This window comes from Branchiostoma floridae, chromosome 15, assembly GCF_000003815.2.
Source record: "Branchiostoma floridae strain S238N-H82 chromosome 15, Bfl_VNyyK, whole genome shotgun sequence".
NCBI lineage: Eukaryota > Metazoa > Chordata > Leptocardii > Amphioxiformes > Branchiostomatidae > Branchiostoma > Branchiostoma floridae.
In genome coordinates this window covers 7,870,869-7,892,631 of record NC_049993.1, presented here as the reverse complement: position 1 = coordinate 7,892,631, position 21,763 = coordinate 7,870,869, and the positions used below count along the sequence as shown (strand labels likewise).

Sequence of the window (21,763 nt, the reverse complement as noted above, 5' to 3'; positions counted from 1 at the left end):
TGAAAATTACGTCACATTATAAATTTGCTGTCGCCGCCTTTGGCCAGCAAGACGTCTTTAGAAGTTAAGTTTTAATCTTATTGATGGAATTATCAGTTTTGTTTAGATCTCATCTTCACATGTTCTGCCGTCGGCGGAGTTCAGCCAAAAGACAATAAAAATTTGCATAATGCATTATGAAATTTCGTGATTTAGCGTAGAGCGTAATAAAGTGTCCATAATTTAGCGTATTACGTAGCCGGCCCTCCCGAATTTAGCGTAGAGCGTTGTCGGTACCCCCCCTTGGGGGCCCTCAGTTAGGGTAGTTGCTGCCAGAGAAGCTCGTGCAGTTAAGTAAATTACGAGTTTTCAACCCATATCTGCTTGGAGATTAACGTAATGCGTTTGAGTAGTAATGCACTGCTGGTTTGCCTCCTTCGCAGACTTTGGGAGTGGTGGCGTTAATTTTGGGGGAGCACCGATTCGCCATTTTCAACACCTGCCAAAGTTCCCTAAGCCAGGAAAGGCAGATGAAAATCGCGAATCAGGGCTCCCCAAAAAATACTTGATCATACCTGACACCGGTCAGCGAAGGAGTCTAGCTGGTTTCACACGACCGCAAGTTAATGGTGTCTCTTAAGGTTTTAAAAGTGCCTTTTTTTCAAGTGGTAAGGTAGTGGTAGTGGTACGTTCCAGTAGCCTATACACCAGACGTATCGCTGGAAACGGAAGGCTTGTACGTGTCTCGGTAAAGTAAACTTTTACATCCTTAAAAAGATTTTGGGTATGTCGCTACCTGACATGAAAAAAAGTAGCATGTTGTCACCTCTATTAAACGACAGACGTAAGACGATACTAGCTACTATACGCATGCATTTGCATCAAATTTGTATTAAAAACAATTTTCATCTATAGCGTATGGCTGTAAAGCAAACTTCGGTCAAGGCTGGTAGTAATATCAGCTCAACTACTCTGAGATGATTGCCAGCCACTTTTCGAGACAGAGTGGAACTTGTCATCAAATGCGGAATGCACTCTTTCATCGGTTCAGTTCTAAACAAATCTTCAAGCTAAATATGCGGGCTTTCGTGTAACGTCCAGTCATGAAGTATCATATAACCGGCTGGGGCACGAATTGTGAAGCTTTTAAGTGAGGATGATATATTTCGTATGGAGCCAAAGTTAACGGCATTTCTATTTGACACTATATTGTTATCTGCAAACGGTGAAGCCTACTACTAAATGTGTGACTGGGATTTTTCTACTGACCCAGGTGAGCTCGAGCATTTAGGTTACGAAGATACAGTCATACTTGTGAATGTGATGCTACTGTTACGGTTGTGACATTGATGTTATATTTATAACCCTGATCGATCATGTATGAAGGGTATTGCGTGTGACGTAGGGGACCAGACACTCAATTAGGGATGGTTCATGGTATATCACGGGGGATGGGATCGAAATTCACACAGATGAAAAAATTCAGAAATCACATGTACAATATTCGCAAGTTTGGACAATGAAAAAAGTAAGAAATGACAAAAATATTTTCCCCACCCAACAGAGAATCGTACAAAGAAATTAAAACACGAATACATTTAAGAAGTTGAGCTTTTACACACATTGCGCCTTTGCTTATCGATATGGTTTACCACGGTCAATTCCCATTGCCGTGTGTAATTCAATAGTCTAGTTGGGGTTCAATCAAAACCATTGTTCAACCATACTGTTGACGGTGTCACATTTTCTATCAGTACTCCGTCACTGTCAAAGTAAAATGAGTGCATGCACTGTACACGTGACCTCCCGATAAATCAATGCTTGGCTTGAATGAATGTCCTTGCTTTCTGTTTGCCTCCGTGTCAGCTGCAGGTCCGTAAATGTAGGTGAGTTTGGGGACAACACGGGAAATATTATGAGAGAAGGTGTGGGTCAGGGTGGGGTTTCAGGATTCAAAAAAATAAAGCATGCGCAACTTACTAGTAATATACTTGTACCCGTATGTAAATCCTTTTTTCTATAGGTGTGAGTAAATAATCTCCTTGCATAGGTCGATGGGGGAAAATCGTGACCTTTTCTTATGTGCCGTCTTTTTCTGTCAGCTAAAATATTACACCCCACCAGTATGTCTAAGTTAAGTATGTGTACAGACCTTTTTCTTTCGAGAAGAGTACTTAGTGGTGCAAAGACCGAAACCGTATTACGGGATCATGAGATACGTATCAAGCTTTAATACGCTGCTAGAAAAAGAGAATAAGAAGAAAGGGCAAGTCTAAGAGCAGCTTCAATGATTTCTTCCAGGCGCTAATGGCAAGACCTCGGAAAGTACACAACAGTTGTGTAACAACGTCCACAGAACCTGACACACGTGTAACATGACAGAAAACAAACAAAACGTAACGGTCACTGCGGCGGACGTACGCACCTTTCTCCGTTGTCAACTTTGATATCACTATACACTTTCTTTCTAAAATGCGAATCTTATTCCTTTCTTCTTTTCTTTCCATTCCAACAATTAGAAGTAGAGATATTACATCATAGTAAAAGCCACACACATAACACAGTGCGTGTGTGTACTATCAATGCTATGGGAATGGAGCGTCACTCAGGTGAGATAATTTATGCAAGGTCAGAGGTCAGCCGGAACAAAACGATCAGTTGTTAGTTGTGCTCAGGGGACGCGGTCGGACGCCAAGCGTTGTCTGGAACCCCCTACAACTTTCTCAAGTGTGCATCTTAACCAAGAGGGCGTGAGAGTCAAATCTTAAGAAAACTGCATACAACAGTAGCAGTATTTGTTCCAGCTGGGAATAGAAACGACGTTTTGTTCTGGAACGCTGAGATCGCCGGGGCGAGCGGACATAGCCAGGCGGTGTTGTCAGGAGCAACATGCCGCGCAAGGCGCTGAAATGTGTGGTGGATCTGAGCGTACACGCCGTGAGTCTTTCCGCCTTCTTCTAGATGATATTTTGTTCTCTGGTCTGGTAGGAGCAAGCCAGGCATGTCTGATCGGTGTATGCTTTGATAGGAAGCCGTACGATAGGGGGAAAGGGGCGTGATCGCGAGGGTAGGATTGATTGTTGAGGGGTGTGTAGCGCGGGGGGAGGGGGTTTGGGGAGGACTGGGTCATCACAGTGGGGGCGAGGGGTAAGACACATCTGTATAGTGTATGGGGTGCATGAGGTTTTGATTTTTCAGAAATTATGAAGATAAAACCAAAAGAATTGTCAGAGGTGTAGAAGGGGCGTGAGGCCTCTGAGTTTGCTTTGTTGTTGTTTTTTATGGGGGGAGGGGTCACACCTGTATGTAAACTCGGTAACAATTGTTAAAAATCACAGGTGAAGCCTCAGTCCAAGTGTGCTTTCCATTACATCTGCATCTGCATAGGATACCCCCAAATGACCCCGCGAGGGGCAAAAGTAGGGGGGGGAGCTGAGGCTCCCGGGTTAGGGCGGGCAGGCCGCCTGCCTGGCACGGAAGTGCTCAACGTTGGGAGCGCTTACAACCGTGCCAGGCAGGGCATTCCACTCGGGAATTGTGCGTGGGAAAAAAGAATGTTTGTAGATATCGGTGCGTGCAAATATGTGTTGATATTTGAAGTCGTGACTACCCCGGGTACGCCCTTGGGCAGGCTTCAGAATATTGCTGGCGTCTATGTTAATATTATTGTTGACTACTTTATAGAAAAAGGTGAGGCGGGCGTTCCTCCTCCTTTCGGAGAGAGGGCGCCACTGCAGGTCTGAAAGCATTTGTGTCACGCTGCTAGTCTGCCGGTAGTCATTTAGGGTCACTCGGGCTGCCCTGCGCTGGACGGCCTCCACCGCCTGTATCCCTTTGTTGGTGTACGGGTCCCAGACGATGGCACTATATTCCAAGTGAGGCCGTACCAGCGCTTTGTAACAAGTGGCCTTGACCCTAGATGGACAATGGGTCAAGTTGCGCCGAATGACTCCTAGGACCTTACCAGCTTTGCTAGTGGCGTGGTTGATATGGGTGTCCCACCGCAAATCGTCGGACAGTGGGGTGACAATGTACAGGTGTATTTCTATTTGCCAATTACATGTGACATGAACAGGTGTATCTTCTATTACAGGTGGCATGTCCAGGTGTATTTGCCACTACAGGTGACTGCCGTACATGTCCAGGTGTATTTGCCATAAATTATATGTCACATGAACAGGTGTGTTTCCTATGACAGCTGACATGTACAGGTATGTTTCCCTTACAGGTGACGTGTCCAGGTGTGTTCCTGAGAGAGCGAGATGACGTTTACCTCAGCACCTGTATCCTGGGCCGCTACAAGAGAACAAAACTCCTGCCTCCAGTCTTCCCTCTGCTGTATCATGAAAAGTTCAAATTTGAAAGGGTATGTTGATAAACTATACTTTGATTTTGTGATATAAGTTATATAGCTGTCCATGATTCCAGTACATTCATTCAGTTGCAGGTATTCATAACTGTTGATATTTCTCTTACAAGGTTGCGTAGCAAGATCAGGAAAACAATGGACATGTTTGTTAACTTTCAAATTAGATTTTAGCAGATATCAAACAGTATTTTGTATTCCCACAAAATGAGGTCACAATGGGAGGAATTTTAAATGAACACCCAATTTTTGTATTCTCATATTTCATTCTGGAACAAATATGATTTTTTGACAAGCCCTTTAAATTTCACACAAGAGCTAGTATATTGTAATGTTACTGTAACAGCTGTTGAAATTCTAGAACTTCAGTCTGATTGTATGGTACATGGCAAACTAAGTCTTGCATGCAGAAAGCCTTTCTTACATCTGGCATCTTATGGTTCCAGACATTCTTGAATGTAGTGGACCCTGCACAAGTTGCAGACATCCTAGAAGGTGAGCCCTTAAGACTGATTGACTTCATTACAATAAAGTGTCAGTTGAATTATGTTCTTGCTATAAAAGCGAGGAATATTGACAGTGTCCAAATGAGTCTTGAATCATGACCCCTTTTAAGAGGTTACAATTTAGTCCAACACCAGTGTCTCACTATTTGTTTTGCAGATGACCATGTGCTTTTTGAGCTGATCCAACTCAACTACTCAGGTACCATTATACTACTTAATAATGATAATAAAAAAGCTCAACTTGGCAAGAGCTTTACATGATATACTGAAGTGTTAGGAGGACCCATTACAGAGAACATTGTTTTGAATGTATAAAATATCTTTTTTGATAGATGGTCATAAAAGCTCAGCCCGTACAATATTCTTACTGTAATTTGCATCTTGTTTGATATCTTGTTAATGTAGTTTGGTAGCAGACTAGAGATGTATGCTGTAGTGTTTGATACTTAAGTCTTTCACCCTGTGTCAGTCTTGATATTGGAACTTCGTTTTGATTTCATTCCTGTCCTCAGGTGGAAAAGTCCTCGCCCGGTTCCAGGCCCCAGCTAGGGACTTCCTGTACCCCTACCCCACCCTGACACCAGCCTACCCTGGTGCAGACAGGGAGGTCCTCATGGACAGGGCCTGGGACTTTCCTGTAAGTACAGGCTATAAAACAAAATCTTTTTCTTGCACAGTTGAACAGTAGAGTCATATTCACTAGATAGTAATAAAATGCTTTAAACAATCTTTGAGGTATAAAAGTTAAGCGTAACATGCCGTTCATTATAACATTACCAGCTGCTGCCGGACCACATACTTGTGATATGACAAAGGGTGGTTAAACAGACTTTTCAGATACAGATACAGAACTTGTCTGGAGTGGCTCTGCATCAGTCAGTTGTTTGTAGATTCCCCCAGTAAAATAACAGTCCAACTGAGATAAACAATCTATTATATAATGATGAATTGCAGATTGAGCATTGGTGCCCAAAAGCCATAAAGCATAATTTTACATGCTATGAACAAAGGCATTTTGTCAAATTCACTGAAACAAGTTTGAGGTGAGAGAAAGTGAACAAGTTTTGGTTGATTGAAATCTGTTACTACAATACGTCACATCTGTATGTGACCGTTAGAATGTAACAAAAGGCTCCAAGAACTCTGTGTTGACATGTAAATAAGGGAGTAAGCTGTCAATAAACAAAGAGTAATTCTAGCCAAGTAACTGAACTAGATACACATCATTTCAGACTACTATGCATGGGATTTTAAAAACACGACATTCCTAGGAATTAGCAAAGACATTAATCAGCACTATTGATAAAAATTGTATTGCCTAAAGTTAGCTGTTACCGCATTGTCCATTCTGTCTTGAAATGGGAGCATGACAAAAACACCAACTACTGGTAGATGTTTCATAACTTACATTGCACAGTTCTATGGTTGTAATTTCCTTTCCAAAACATGCAAAACAAACATCTTAAAACGATCAAACAGCTGAGAGCAGAGATCCTTAAGAAGTTCACTCATCTGTATCTTGTGAATACACAAATGGTAACCCTACCTGGGTTTTCTCTCAAAGCAGCTACTTACATTGTACATTTTTGATCATGATGTATGTGTTTTGCTAAACTAAAGGAATAATGCTGTAGCTGTGTTCGATTTTTTGGCATGTTCAAAAAGTTGAGCAGTGCAAAATAAGAAGTAAAACTTACCAGGGAATTAATGGACTGTATAATTATGTACGAGGGCCACTCATCCATGTCTGTATAAACAAAACAGTTGACCACAAGCAGATCAGTGATAACATCTAACTCTAAGGAAACTGATGAGAACAATTTCCTTATCAGTATACTAGTAGCATAATTATTATCAACAGACTTTAAAAAGTGCCAAACAACAGCATGTTTTGTCCTTTAGGCCACACCAATTTAATTTCTTGGTTCACAGATTTTTTCATAAAAAATATGGAGCGAGAGGGCAAAATAAAAATAAAAATTGTAAAATGGTTGGGGTAAAGGTAAGGTCCAATCCAAAACATATAGGATAAAAAGTTTTCAGCTTGAAAAAGTACAAAAACACTATTACTGTACAGTAACAGCACCTGTACCCACACTTTAAGGAGCTTATAATATAAAGGCCAATTTGCTACACCAGAAAGTTGGTGAATTGTTTCATTAATGGTGAAAATTTGCTGAGTGATAATTTCTATTTTCATTTTTTTTTTCCAAAAAAATAGGAGCGAGCGAATCCGTGAACCAAGAAATTAAATTGGTGTGGCCTTAGTGGACGTAGAACATTAGGGCTTACTGGTAATGCGCACAGTCTTTGAAAACTTCATCTGATTAGAATAATTGTATTACCTACAATGACTAAGCAGTGCCCTGCTTTTTATGTGTACAGTAAATGCCATACTGTGTATTGTTAATTGCTGCATGGCAAACATATTCTCTCTTTTCTACAGGGAATTTCACCCAAACTGGAGTTTTCTACAAAGACAACAATTAAGGAATGGAGTGTTCGTACATCTGGGGTTATCAGGGAGCTGTCTACAAGTGCTTCTGAGGTAAAGGTAGTACATGTAATGACATGACTTAACATTTGTTTTCAGCAAAAGCTAAAGACTGGGCAACAGAGGTACTGTTAATCTTTCTTTTGGCAACTAGCTGCCTCGTTAGATCTTTGAGACATTCTGAAAATGTTGCAAAACAGTACAACAGGTGTCAGAAGTGTCTGTTTACCATGTTTTAATTTTACGTTGATCTCAAGAGGTTCGTTTTCAGTAACAGTCATTTCTGTGCTTGCTGTGTTCACAACAGGATGACCTCGCTGGATCAAAGTCTTCACGTAGGAGAAAGAAGAAGAAACCAAAGGGATACGAGGAACCCACCATTTCTTCCCGCGCCCGCTCGCCCTCTCCATACACCAAGAGGAGAACATCCGGCCCGAACAACAGCAAAATCGTAGAACCCAGACCGCCGTTTGTAGTGAGAAATGTAAGACATCACAGACATGTCAAATGTAGGCATTGTTATATGCCTCTCTCAGTAAAACATGCTGTTTTATTTTCTATCCAAGCAGAGGTTGATGGGGAAAATCATGGCCTTTTATCTGTCAGCAAACCCCACCAAGCTCTGCTCCTGGTTGTAACCTTAAAGGCTTGTAACAGTTGGTTGATTGGAGAGTGAGAAATAGAATCATGATCACTGTCACTGACGAAAAATAGTGGATACTATCTGAAACGTCTGACCGTTTCCAAAATCGTCATGTCCAGATGCTTGAGTGACTGCTATTTGGTGAATCTTATTACCTGAATGTCTAACCGTCATGGACGCATGCTGTATATGATGACTGATTTGATGTTGCTGTTGTTCCAGGTAGAGGACAAAATCCTGGAGGGTGTGCCTGCGTCACCTCCACGAAGCCCCTCTCCTGGCAGGAGGCCTTCCTCAGGTGAGGACCTTAGGGATGCTTCATTTGACAATTAGGGGAGGGGCAGGAACAGTAGTGTGTGTGGTAAAATGTAGACACAAGAAATGTTGCGATACAGAAAATTGAATGAAAAAAAATGAACAGAGGAAATGTTGACAAGCCCTATCATTTTTTCTTCACTACTTGTTGTTTGTCAAGGTTGTCAATACCTGGTAGCTTATCAGATATGTCTAAATGGGAGCCACATTTCTGTTTTGTTGTTTCATTTCTTAAGAATAGTGCCTGATATGTGGATGGAAGTCTAACATTTTGTTGTCTTTTTGTTTTGTTTGTCAGCCCCTATAAATAGCTCCAGAAGAAGAAGTTCCCGGAGCCTGAGAAAGGTAAAAACTGTTACTCAGTTTGACAGACTTTCATTTACTGAACTAATGAGAAAAGAACATAGTTGATCACTTCTTCTGGATACCACAAGATTAATCAACTATTATATTTACAAGCTACACTGTCAAACAGTTCTTTAGTGACTGGCAACTGGTCTTGAAAAGTGTTCGCAGTGGGTCAAGTCAGAAGTGATCGCTAGCACAAGTTTGCCTACATCTGTAACACTTAACAATGTATAATTAACATCAGTTCATCCTTAATGCAGGTAGTGGAGCCTTTGGTCCAAGAACGCATCAGTTCGCTGGAGGATGATACGGATGGTGAGTGGATGTCGGATAATTTGGCTCTTTAACAAATCAGACAAACTCAGCCTATGAGTTGGTCTGATTTCTTAAAGAACCAAATTGTCTTGATCCCAGGATGATACATGCATGCAACAGACCATGTTAAAAATGTTAAAAGTTCTTCTTTGTAAGTAGAAATCATTAAGCTGTTGAATTGACACATGACAAAGCAGAAAGCAGTAGATTGTATTGAGACAAAAGATCATAGCTGAGGAGTTATTATCACATTGGTCAGGTAAATGACAGTCATTCAGATTGTATTGTAAGAATCTTATTTCCTGAAATAATTGTGTTTGTTCAAAATTGTAGACACAGCAGAACTCATCAGTTCAGCCTACAGGAGCCCCAGGTCGACATCACCAGCACGGCTGTCTCCACGGCGACTGTACTCAGCCCCGCCCACCTCTCCTCCACTAAGTCCATCCTCCCTCAGGAGCTCCTTAAGAGACAGGTCAGTTCCTTACAAGAAGGTCACTCCCAAGACATGTCCTTGTGGGTTTTTGGTAGGACTGTGGCTGTACTAAGTCAGGTCATCCAAGTAGAATATTTTCCATTTTTTCCCAAATCAGACAGGGAAGTATTTTACAGTATTTGAGGATTTTGGCATACAGTCAATGGGATTAAGTTTAAAATGAATTCTAAGCAGTCCTTTCAACATTTCAGAAGTCAGCTTTGTCAGTTTGTTTGTACAGTACATAATACTATTAATAATAATAACCATGATAATATTAGCAATGTCTCAAAGACTATGGCTGGTCTGGATGGTATTTGCATATAAGAGTTTCTTTCTTTATGGACATATGATCACAACAGTGGCATTGATTGATGACCATATGATATTGATATTACAGGTTTGGGAACCAGGATTACTTTGATGTGATCCACGGGCGTGTACAGAAGCTGCTGAGTCAGAGTGAGCTGGATAGACTGGAGCGCAGGCTTCAGGTAGGTCCCATTTTTCCTGTGTCTCCATGATTCCTCAGTATCTTATCAATCTTTTAATGATCCTAGACTTACCACATATAATTTTTTTTTATTAGATTTTATCAGTAGCATGATCCTTGCCAGTAGTTTATTTCAGACTTGCTGCAACCATCTGGTCCACTTAAAAATTAACACAATTCACATTTCACAAATACTTACTTACTTACCTGCGGCTTCCTGATTTTCATACATACTGGGATATCATTTTGTAAAATCCTCAAATTGTGATATTTTACTATTTACGAGAAATGGTTCTATTATCTAGTAATGCTTAAAATATAAGAAAGCTTAAATGAGTTTTCTTCCTTGTCCAGGATGACTTGGACCTTGCAGAACTTCGCAGGTCTTCTCTCAGTCCTCGCCCCCTGTCCCCTGGGAGAAGGTATTAGTTTTGTGTCAAGGTATCTGTTGTTCCTGTCTTGTTCTTGTCTTTTGGTGGATGTCAGTGTTAAATTGTGTTTTGTATGAATCTATGATGTAGTGATGTTTGTGGTAAAATGAGTTTATATTACTTGAATTCGCCTTATGAAACCAGAAGAATGTGTACTTTTCATAGTACAGTACTTCATTTCTGCTAAATCTATGCACAAAGATAGACTAGAAATGTAAAAACTTGCCATCAAAAAGTTTCTATAGATTTCTGTATTGTCATTCTGCTCTAATTTCAACTTTCATAAAAACTCACTTTCATTAAAGGTCCTTCTGTGCAAAGTTTTTCTTCAACCAACCAACTTCATTACTACTCTAAACCTACAAAACTTTTATTTCCCCCAGTGTTGTGGTACGACTGAGCGATGACAGTTACTGGTCCCCCAAAGCCAGCAGCTGGTCCGACGTGTCTCACAGGCAGCTGTTTGACAACAGCATGGCCAGGATCTACAGCGGCCTGTACAGATCTGCCAGGTCACCTCCAGATTTGTGAAATGCCTGTTTTGTTATGCTTACGTGTAGTCTACAGTGTCTTTTAGCAACTCGTTTTTTTTATACAAGGTAAGGTTTGGATATTTTGAAAAAAAAAAAAAATCAGCAGATGTACTTTCAGAATTTCTGTGGAAAGACCTTTATGTGCCACACTCATTTCTAAGTTGAACGACGGGCATTCCTTTGGAGGAAACTGTCAGGCCAAAGCATTGTTTTTTGTTCCTTTCTTAAAGTTGGGATAATATAGATACAAATGGTGTCAACGTCTTACTAAGGGCTGTGCGTAGTAGCCGTGTAGTTTATAGTGCAGTCGATATTGTCCCTCACCATTGTCTTTATTTTAAAACCTCAGCTTGGCCAAATCAAGCTGAGGGAGACATAGTGTGGCAAACACAGCATATACTCTGCCATTCTGAGATTATTTCAACTGTTAACGTTTTACGGGTATGACTGCAACAAAGACATTATCATTTCCATGTTAGTGTTTTTTCTTGAGTTTTCTATGTAAGATAGTCTTGTCTTAGGGTGTCAGGAAACAGCTGAGCTTGCTCCAGCTGCCTAGCTTGGTATATGTTAGATATGACAGATAGGTGGTGCTGTGTAAGTGTTTAAGGAGCCTACAAAATGTTTGAAGAGTATATCACTGTGTGCCAACAGTTTGCCCAGGATTAAACCTCAGGCTCAGGGCACCAAAGCCACAAGTTATTTTTATCCTGGAAAAGTTGCATGTGAAAAGGTGACAAAAATGTTTCTATACAAACCAAAATATTCAAAAGTACTGTTAGTAGTACTTATAGTTGGTAGGAAACAAAAGTACTTGTCCTTTGTTACAATAAGATTATCTAATAAGGTTTTATTTTATATCTACTGTTGATCAGATGTTTATGGCTTGTTTGCAGTGAATGTGATGAACTGATTTTCTTTGGTACAAAGAAATAATTTTATACGTCAGCACAGACATATGTCCAAATGAACATTGTGGAAACATTTAACTTCTATTACATTCTAGTGTAGTGGGTGCCATGAACAGTTTTGTATCTTTTCAGCTTCTGTATTGCATTTACATGTAGGTGTAGAAACAGAATATGTACTTTTCTACATGGTGTTAACTAATGATGTGTACAATGTGACTTTCCTCTGTGAGTCTGTGTTTTAGCAATGTAGTTGAAGATGAAAAAAAAATTATAGTTACTGTAGTATTTGCCAAATTGTTATTGGAAAATATCATATCATACACTTCAAGTCAAATCTACAACAAACAGGAATAAAACAATTTTCACAATTGCTTTAAAATTTGTACTGTGTGAATTAAATGTCCTACATGTCAGACTACTTCTTCCATTCAGGAAAAATGCTCCTTCCTTCCCCAAAAATTGTTTGGTAGAGTAAAAAGCAACAACCACAAGCCATTGCACTGCATACTTTATCACATCAAGTCCACAACATTTATGGACATATTTACTCTCATTGCCCAGTATGTAAAAAGGAGAGTAAAACAAGTAAACAAAAAGCATTCACTGCTTACTTTGGCATATCAGCCCCACAATATATAATTTTATATCCTGATGTCTTTATTCTCATTGCCCAACAGCATATATAAAAGGACTGACCCAGCATTATAAATAAAACTATACTACCCTCTCTATCCATAGTTCACTATACATTGATAATCTTTTCCTACAGTCTCTTATCTAGAATTCATTGCAAATAATTACATCAGGTTTGTTTATGAATGAATATACACATAGATGAGTTTCATTGCTTTGCCTGCTGGCATAAAGAAAACTTTGAGTAACATAACCAGACTTAAACCAATAACCTACAAATTTGAACAAAATGTACTTGCAACTGTCATGTGCCATCCCCATGACAATTCTACCTGGCTGGCAGCTGCTGCACTTTAACTATTAGCCTTGGCCCCTGGCCAATGAAAGCATTTTATATACCATAACAGTTCAATAATTCCAACTATAAGCTACACTGACCAAGCAACAGAAACCAGGAGAAGCCCAACTGATGCATGCCACAGAAGAAAAGTGGATCCACAGGGAAGGCCACTATAACTCAAACAAAACTAAGCTAGCCCACAAATGTGGCTTAACTATGCAAAAGAGACTGTCACACATGAATTGGACTATTCAGCCACAGGCAAAGCTGTAGATTGTGAACTAGGATTTGTACTTGTTAGTACTGAAAGACAGAAACCATGGAGGAACTCTATCAGACCATACTGTAGCTACATGTATGTCCTTGTTAAGACTGTGGTAACTAGTATATTCATAAAGGTTAGACATACAGGTAAGCAATATCATCAGACAATTCCATCTCTACAAGTGGATAAGACTTGGTATCATGTTCAACCATATTTTGTACAGAATCTGTAACACCATACCTCTCTTTGAAAAAGCCGAGCAATCAAGGTGGTCTATATTTGGACACATCCTCAGGATGCCACAAGATTGTACTGGTACTGGCTTGTTCTCCCAGTTCATTCTAGTGATGCTAAATAAGAGTGATGGATGTCATTTGCAATGTCTGGCTGGAAGTACATGTAAGCTCCAAATCCTATCCAATTGAAGAGATGTAATTGTAACTAAATAGGTGATGTCTATGCTTTACTGGTGGGTACTACTGGAGCAATGGTTGTCCTGTGTGGCTGTGGGGTGACAGGACCCATCTGGAGCGGGACACTGAAGAAATACAGCTGCAACAGAAGGGCAGTGGTAATGAGTTTATCTGGGTTAACGTTACACAAGCATGTAACTTAATGTTACTTAATGTTACACATAACTGAAAATTATGTTGCTAGGGGACTCTAGCCTACACCATGTTTTCCCTACAAACTATCTACCTCCTAAAGATAAATACCATAATATGTCCAGAAGCGAAGTAATGAAAGCCTGATGATCTGCTGTAGTACTAAAGAAAGCTGCTCAGGGGCCCACAAGTATCATGCAACTTCAAAATTGCAACACCTACACACATGCCAACAATCATGCAGGAAAGGCAGCTGCACCAAACCATTTTCAACACAAATGAACACACTGAAAACAAAACCTCTTTCACTAAGTACAAGTCTTTAAGGTTAAGTGTGACCAAAATATACCACTCAAAAAAGACCTTTACGGAAATGATTAGCCAGTTGGGACACTAGTGTATTGCACTGGAAGTAATGGATAATGTCTTGTTTATAGGGCATAAATACATGTATATCATGACTCATGCCTCTTGTACATGTAAAGATGTTGCTACTTACCATAAAGCCCACTGCCAGTAGTCCATGTAGAATGAAGATTAGAACCAAGGTCAGATATGTCACCTGGAACAACACAACAAACTTGTGATTAGCAAGGAAAGTAGGCACACGTGTGACAGAATAATCAGGTTTCCAATTCTTTGAAGGGGATGAAATGAAACATTAGGTATCATTTCAATTCTACTTTCCGTTTTTTGTTTCAATCTTACTTGATAGACATGGTACAAAGGTGTCATCTTTTATCATATTTACGGAGGTAACTTAAGTCTAAGTGCTTGGCATTATTCAGTCAAACCTATACTAATCAATGTACAGAACTGCAGTGTACCTTTTTCTCATCATCCCTAACAGCAGGCCAGAAGGTTAGCACTAGAACAGACCCAGACAGCAGCATGCCCACCAGCCCCAGTGCCCACTGGACAGCAGGGACCGGGATGGCCCACAGCACCTGAAGTAGAGACAACAAAGTATAGGATCAATGACTTTTCATTAACTATACAGCAGTGAAAGGGATGGCCCATAGTACATGAAGTAGAGACAACAAACTATAGGACCAATGACTTTCTATATCATTCAACAGAGACAGGGATAGCTACAGGACCTGGTGCAAAGACAGTTTACAAGAAGATAAATGACTTTTCATTACGTACAGTAGGAGCAGGGACGGCCCATGGCCCATAGGGACACAGGAATACACAGTAAACAACCAGATCAATGACTTTTCAAATTACTCAACAGACACAGTGAATGGACCTGGTGTACATTCAACAAATATACATGTATGACTCTGCAAACACAGTAGAGGCTGATGCAATCTGTTTCCCAACCTCATACAAATTAGTAACACGGATGCATTAATGCTCATGAAATCTTGGACGTTTTACTGTAAATCTGGTAGAAAAAACAAACAATAGCATGACTACCCACCGATATGGGCACATAGATGGATAGAGAGTACCCGTAGACACAGATGATCTCCAGGAAGGTGAAGTGAGGCTGGGAGTTTCTCCACCACAGGAAGCCCCACAGAGCCGTGGGGATCAGCCACGCATAGCTGAAGATCGCTGCTGCTGCCAGGGTCACTGCAAAATACATATCATTTCTGGTAAACTATCATTCTCTGGATGCCAAAGCATGAATATAGATATATATATGATGGGAGATCTTAAGAAATGTATACAGAGCAATTTGTCCGATACACAATACAACCTCTCTAAAATATGTTAAGTGGATGTCTTTCTCACATAAGATTACTAGCTGAAATGGTGGTAAAAAAAACTAACAAAAGACAAATTCTTTCCTGTTGTATTGTAATCTTCTGCCAATAGAGATTATTAAGAGCTCTGAGCCTCAGACACAGTTACATGTTTGATGGTAGGATACAAATATCACCATCTACATGTATAGCAACATGCATGTACAAAAACATAAAACCAACCTGAACTTTATGTGGCCTGAGTATCAGCCTGGTTAGTTTATCACAGTATAGGAGCCCTGGTAAACTAACCAGGCTGATACTTTATGTCAACAAATCTTATATCATTCATTGTATATAACTATAATGAAGTTCAGTACTACCCAGTATTTTCCTTCTGATCTGAACAACTCTAGTTGTTAGACTGTACCTTTGTGGAAGTCATAGACCCAGTGGTACTCCGACCCACTGCTGGCCACACTGAAGTAGTTAGCCAGGTTCCCACTGATGGCCGTGGTGAAGACTAGTGTCAGACACACCCAGAAGGGACCTGGGAACACACAGGAACATAAGCACCCTTAATACTGTCACTGTTTGTATCCTACACTATCTATATGTAACTAATCAGTGCAATGATTTTAAAACCAATCATCAGATGTTTTGCTCATTGTACATAAATATTAAATTGTTTATCAATTAGTGGATTTTGTGCACTGTAACTGTCTGTGCACTTTATGATCATGTTCATATATTTTTTGTACAACTATTGCACGCCAAAGCCAACAGCAATAAAGCTGAATCAATGCAACATATGTCCAAGTTCACCTCACACAAAATCTGTTGTGACTGTCATATTCTTGTACCATAAATTACACTGCTGCTGATCTTTAGGAACAAGGGCTAAGCAGTAAAAGAGGAAGTGTTACCGTAGATGTCAGGGTTTGGTCGGACTTGTGTCAGGAGGAAGTTCTTCCCAGGTCTGGGGAGCATTGAGCCCAGGATACGATGTAACACCTGCAACAAACAGGGTAAATTATGGAAACAAATTATTGATACTTGAAACAACAACAGGACTAACTGACCTACTATCTGGTTACCTACCATGTATGATTTGGCAACACAAAAATATATCTGGTCCAAAATGCATGGCAAAATGTAGTACATTTGTATATACCACCATATATATTATAAGACATCTTGAAGGAAAATAATTACATGCAGTATGTTGTTGTTAAAGGATACTGATACTTCACCATACTTGTATGAAGATATTGTAATCTGAAGATAATACCATGAAATACCTGATAGGTGTCCACATCGAAGAAATCCTGGTAATACTCAAAAGTCCAGAAAGGTGACTGCTTCTTCTGTCCTCCTAGAAGCTGTGGAGACAGCACAATATTGTCATATATCAATAAATCAATAGAGAAAATATGTGTAATGTTACACCTGTTTACATCATAACAGTTACTGTAACACCAAAAGTATCCTCAGACCTCTGCATTGTTCACTTTCATTTAGTTTTTAACAAGGACGCCCCGACCCATCTACTCCACCTCTTTTCATTTTCCCACAAAAACTCTTCTTGATGGAATGCATCATTGTTACTACATATATCCTCAAAACTGTTTGTATAGGGGATCCGCCAGCGATCCAGCATGCAAATTGATGGTGGTCGAATGTAGTTCAGGGCCTGAAACTTTAAGATTTTTTTTCTTGGAAAAATGGGTAGAAATTCTGGCAGTTTTGAGGTCAATGTGACTGGGGAGGGTTTCTACTTTCTGATTATGGCCAAAAAGCTTTTTGTGGTTATCAGGGGATATGAAGTTGCGACTATTTCCTTGTTGTGTAAGGACCTGTTCCCTTGGTGGTTAGGCGTTTGAGGGGGTGGTAGGGCTTGGGGGTATTTTTCTGCAAATTATGCCGTATGATTTCTAATGACAGTGGGATTTTATCACAGCTGAGATGATGGGCTTTCATATGAGGGTAAGTTTGTATGCCAGTAACGTCAGAAAGGTGAGTTATTGGCACTGTCTTTCTGTGCCTTTATGTACTTATGTCCCAGGGATTGGCTGGCGGATCCCCTATATGGCTCTATCCATGACCTGTCTTACTGTCTTAGCACTACTATTCCATTAACATCCCGGGTAGAAATTCTCAAACTGTCCCTAACAGTCTCCACAGGTGTAAAATGAATAGAACAATCCTCACCTCTGCTTGGTCCGAGTCTGCATCCAGTAGAGGTTCGTCATCACTGGACATCCGGCTGGTTCTGTCGCCTGGCAACCCCCCGCCCCCATCACTCAGGGTGGCACCACTGAAGTCTACAGACAGTACAGTATAAAACACTTAATATACGTCTTACTTCAAGTTAATGCATGTGCACAGTGTGAACAACTGTGTGTTCAAATGTAGGTGTTGAAGAAGACAAATTTATCATTATATATTACATTATGATGTATAAGGTTACATATGATCATCATCATAATCATACGTACACCTGTACATTATCAGATTGTCACCTCAAAACACTGTCTGTGGGCCAGGGGTGAGACACAGTATGATTTTGAACTTAAACTTTAGCATACTATGATAATATGCACCAGTGAAATGTGTGACATTACATATCTGTAAATGCCAAATACTAGTTTTCATAATTCTACTTTTACAAAGCTAGTCATTCTGTTGCCAGTCAAGTTTCGCTGATACCAACCGTGAAACTGCAAGTCATCAGATGATATCTGGTCTCCTTTTTCCTGAAAACAAAAAAAAGGTCATTGTTACACCAAACATCACATTTACTATTACATGTACCAATTATGCATTTCCCCTTGATAACGTTTAACGTCATAAAACATGACCATTCAACACATAAAGTTATCACCTTTCATTTCGATGTGTTGTCAAATTCGGTTCACTTAGGAAAGATATGAAATAAGCACAAGACACTCAGATAGTATCTCTGGCTCTATCAAATGAAAAAGGTAGTCAAAAGCCATCAATTTGGCTTGAGGCTTCTTTTGGGTCTGTTTTTTGGAACGACTTTGACCTAAATTTATTAGCCAAAATATGACATACATGTCCTTGTCACCGACTCAGATCCGTGATATGAACTATCAGAAAAGCTTTAAGTAGCATAAGACACATGTTTGAGACTTCCAAAAGCTCAAACAGCGAAACTACAACCTGTGAAGCCACGTCAACAACAGTCTGTCTTCCTGGGTCGGCCATCTTCGCCTTCTCGTACACAGGGTATTGTTCGAAAGTGCCCTGAGTACGAGATTTGGGATGTACTATTCCTCAATGTGGTATTTCTGGTATCTATCTATTAGATTTTTCATAAAAATATCGATTAATTCCTGACAAAAGTTCGACAAAATATGTCATATATTTAACACCTCATACATGTAGAATGTATAATTATTTCAAGGTGTCTAATGATTTGTGATGAAGCTATCATAGTTTTGCTCTCCCTAATATCATAGTGTGGCTGGTCAGACCTACCTTGAAGGTCGGAGGTCAATGACAAACGTGCCCGTCATGGCGCTGTTTCTGATGAAACTCCGAACTCCCGTGTCCGTTTTACGGTTTATAGACAGATTAAAGGGCGGCAGACTGGAACGTGTTGGTAAGACAGTCTAATCAAGTTACCATGTCTTCACTTGAACGTTTAGTTTTATCGTCCAGTGTTCACATGTCCAGATTAGCCCATGTTTCACCACCCCTCCCTCCCTCTTTCAAAGTCTTTGGTATCCTATAGCAGCATGAAGTTGAAGACAAGCTGATAGTTACAGCACTGTACGGACGAGAATCACGATAACATTACCTACTAGTATATTACATGACATATGATGAGTGCAGGTTAATGTTGTGATGTATTATGAGGCCGTAATCTCAAAATTGTAATACCTTTGATGTATGTTTGCAACATGTCAGTTTTGAACTGAATCGCTAGATGGCCCAAATTTAGTATGTCTCAAATTCAAATCAAATTAAACTAACCCCGGCTGCACCAACTTGTGGTAGATGTATTCTTAGATGTATAATGAAGTTTGTTATCCCATCTGTTATTTCAGGTCTCTGGGCCAAGACACTCCTGAGTGACTATGGCGATGTGATTGTGGAAGCAGGGAAGGACATGAGAAAACATCCTGTCAGATCATCGTTCCTACTGGCAGGAATAACAGGAGCCTTGTACGCGTACAAGACTAACCCTTCATACCAGTCCTTCCAGCAGGCTCTACTTCATTCCTCCAACGATCTTCTCCAGTTGAGCAATGCGATAAGGAATCCAACATCGGACAGTCACGTACAGTCTCTCATTGGCCACATGAATGATGGAACGCTGCGGTACACGACCCTGGGAGTGGTTTCCATAGTGTGGACTGGAGACTTCCACAAGGACTGCAATGTGTATGCCGCTCAGTGCAAATACCTGAAACCGCAATGGTTGTCTTTCCACGAGAGAGTTGCTGATGTAGGCTTCTGTGGGCGCTGGCTCGTGTTGGACCAGAAAATGGCAGACTTTGACGTTAACTCTGATGAATTTAGTCTTTAGAAATGATGTTCCGAAACTGCAATATTTCGGTTGTTCCATCATGGCACATGTGCTACATTGTAGTAGGCACTACCATACACTGAACTGTATTTTCAAGTAGTTTGGCTGCGATGCAATGAGAGCTGTTTGTTAGACCGTTGAATTGGGTTTACACACGTTATAAATGTAGACTTCAATGTTATCCACAAAATTGTTGTATATGTATTCGACCCCCATACATAGCCCCTGAAATTAAATACACTTCTGTGAACAGATACCTTTCTTGATTGGTGGTCTGATATTTTGTATCAGAAACATGCAAATAGAACACGACAACATCAATCGTAAGTGGTAAAAGTTTAATTGAATATGTAAATCAACAGACTGATGAACATATGTCACCAAAATCCATGACTACCCAGTAACTGTGATTGGACTATTGGACTGTAGCATTGTTACAATATTGAATAACAAATTGTGTAAAATCTTTTTCCCCAAACACCACATGTTCGCACGTTCTGTCTTTACTTTGCAAGAAATGGCATTGCAGCTGTCAACATTCTTCAATACATCTTAAGAAAAGAAGCTGTATTTTTTAACAATTATTGTGCTGTCTTTAAAAGTAACATTCTATAGGCCAATCTATATTGCTGGTTACAATATCATTCAGTAAAACACCTCAAAACAGGGTTGTGCATCCATGATTGCCTAATGTCATTGTCTAGCAGACAAACTTTCCTGACAAAAAGCATTTAAAAACACTTCCAACAGAAATTGCTTGCACTTCACATAGAAAAGTAAACATTGGTTTTTGAAAAAGAACACATTAACACACATGAAGGTAGAGAAGTAGTGATTGCCAAGAAAAAGTTATGAAAGCTGTACATGTACAGATGTATTTGTAGTGACATGCTAGGTTGACCTCAGGAACTAAAAGCCATATGCATGCAAGAACCATATCTGTGCACCATACATCAGGGAAACTAGAATAAAATCCATAAAACTGGACAAATAGCTGCATTAGACACAGTTGAGTTGGGTCACAAAAAATATATACAACTTAGAATAAAAGAAACAAACATGTATAGTACATACATATACATATTTGCCTTGTTTCATCAGTCACATTCATACATACATCGTATGCATGTATTGGGATAGGCAGTTCCTTCTTAAACACCACCCTTAATGCAACAGTGGATGACAACATAATACAGTAAATTATTCACAACCCCTCCTTGAGTCCTTGTGCAGAGCCCGTCGATACATACATCTTGTTTCTTATCAAAATCTTGCATTAAATATTTGAACCCATCAAAATGTAATACTTTGAGCAGCCTTTGGCCCAGTCCTATCTGACTAATTGTAACACAATGAAAAGATTTTGTACAACTCAAAGAACAATCACAGTCAACATCTACATATACAGTTTCATTTGAACATGGAGTATGACACCCACCCTCTCACGCATCTATTAACCATCTCCCTGCTAGGGCTCATCTATGATCCCAGAATTGCATTCTTTACAGCAGAAGTCAGCAGGCAAATGGTTAAAATATCATTTCATGTTCTGCTTATCTCACAAATTTTCATCTCTTCAGCATCTTTCTAAATATACACACTAGGTCCAGAAAGTTCCCCATAAATACAATAGTACAACACAGTAAAACTCAGAGTCTATTCTAAGATAGGGTATAACAATTGCTAGCATCAGGAGTTGTTAACACCCATATGTGGAACAAATATTTCATCTACATTGAAACTACTACAGTAACTGGTACATCAATTTGTTGATTTTTGATCACCCTTTTTTAGATATATTATTTACATCACGTCTGGCCTAACTAAATCTCATTAGGTAAAGGAATGATAAGTCAGAT

The 21,763-nt window shown here is 39.8% G+C and overlaps 3 protein-coding genes across 4 annotated transcripts; 2 read left to right on the top strand and 1 right to left on the bottom strand.

Moving 5' to 3' along the window:
• Positions 1-2,617: 2,617 nt before the first annotated feature.
• Positions 2,618-12,181, top strand: LOC118431690 (spermatogenesis-associated protein 6-like). 2 transcript variants are annotated; one of them, XM_035842947.1, is made up of 14 exons: positions 2,618-2,916; positions 4,208-4,345; positions 4,792-4,840; positions 5,009-5,050; positions 5,364-5,488; positions 7,298-7,399; positions 7,653-7,829; positions 8,211-8,286; positions 8,602-8,648; positions 8,912-8,966; positions 9,300-9,441; positions 9,842-9,935; positions 10,289-10,356; positions 10,749-12,181. In XM_035842947.1, exons 1-14 carry the CDS (start codon positions 2,869-2,871, stop codon positions 10,894-10,896), a joined length of 1,311 nt encoding a protein of 436 aa, XP_035698840.1. In that variant the 5' UTR covers positions 2,618-2,868; the 3' UTR covers positions 10,897-12,181. The 2 variants fall into 2 exon arrangements, with proteins under 2 accessions (XP_035698840.1, XP_035698841.1); XM_035842948.1 differs by having other exon boundaries at positions 10,289-10,375; positions 10,749-10,921.
• Positions 12,182-12,445: 264 nt separating this feature from the next.
• On the bottom strand, positions 12,446-18,616 carry LOC118431691 (protein YIPF1-like). The gene is made up of 10 exons (XM_035842949.1): positions 18,533-18,616; positions 18,060-18,102; positions 17,558-17,670; positions 16,648-16,728; positions 16,273-16,360; positions 15,777-15,896; positions 15,079-15,233; positions 14,480-14,599; positions 14,152-14,214; positions 12,446-13,599 (listed from the first exon to the last, which is right to left on the bottom strand). Exons 1-10 carry the CDS (start codon positions 18,575-18,577, stop codon positions 13,504-13,506), a joined length of 924 nt encoding a protein of 307 aa, XP_035698842.1. The 5' UTR covers positions 18,578-18,616; the 3' UTR covers positions 12,446-13,503.
• A 189-nt stretch (positions 18,617-18,805) lies between these two features.
• LOC118431692 (mitochondrial import inner membrane translocase subunit Tim29-like) lies at positions 18,806-20,709 on the top strand. The gene is made up of 2 exons (XM_035842950.1): positions 18,806-18,974; positions 19,423-20,709. Exons 1-2 carry the CDS (start codon positions 18,869-18,871, stop codon positions 19,902-19,904), a joined length of 588 nt encoding a protein of 195 aa, XP_035698843.1. The 5' UTR covers positions 18,806-18,868; the 3' UTR covers positions 19,905-20,709.
• The last annotated feature ends 1,054 nt before the right edge of the window (positions 20,710-21,763 follow it).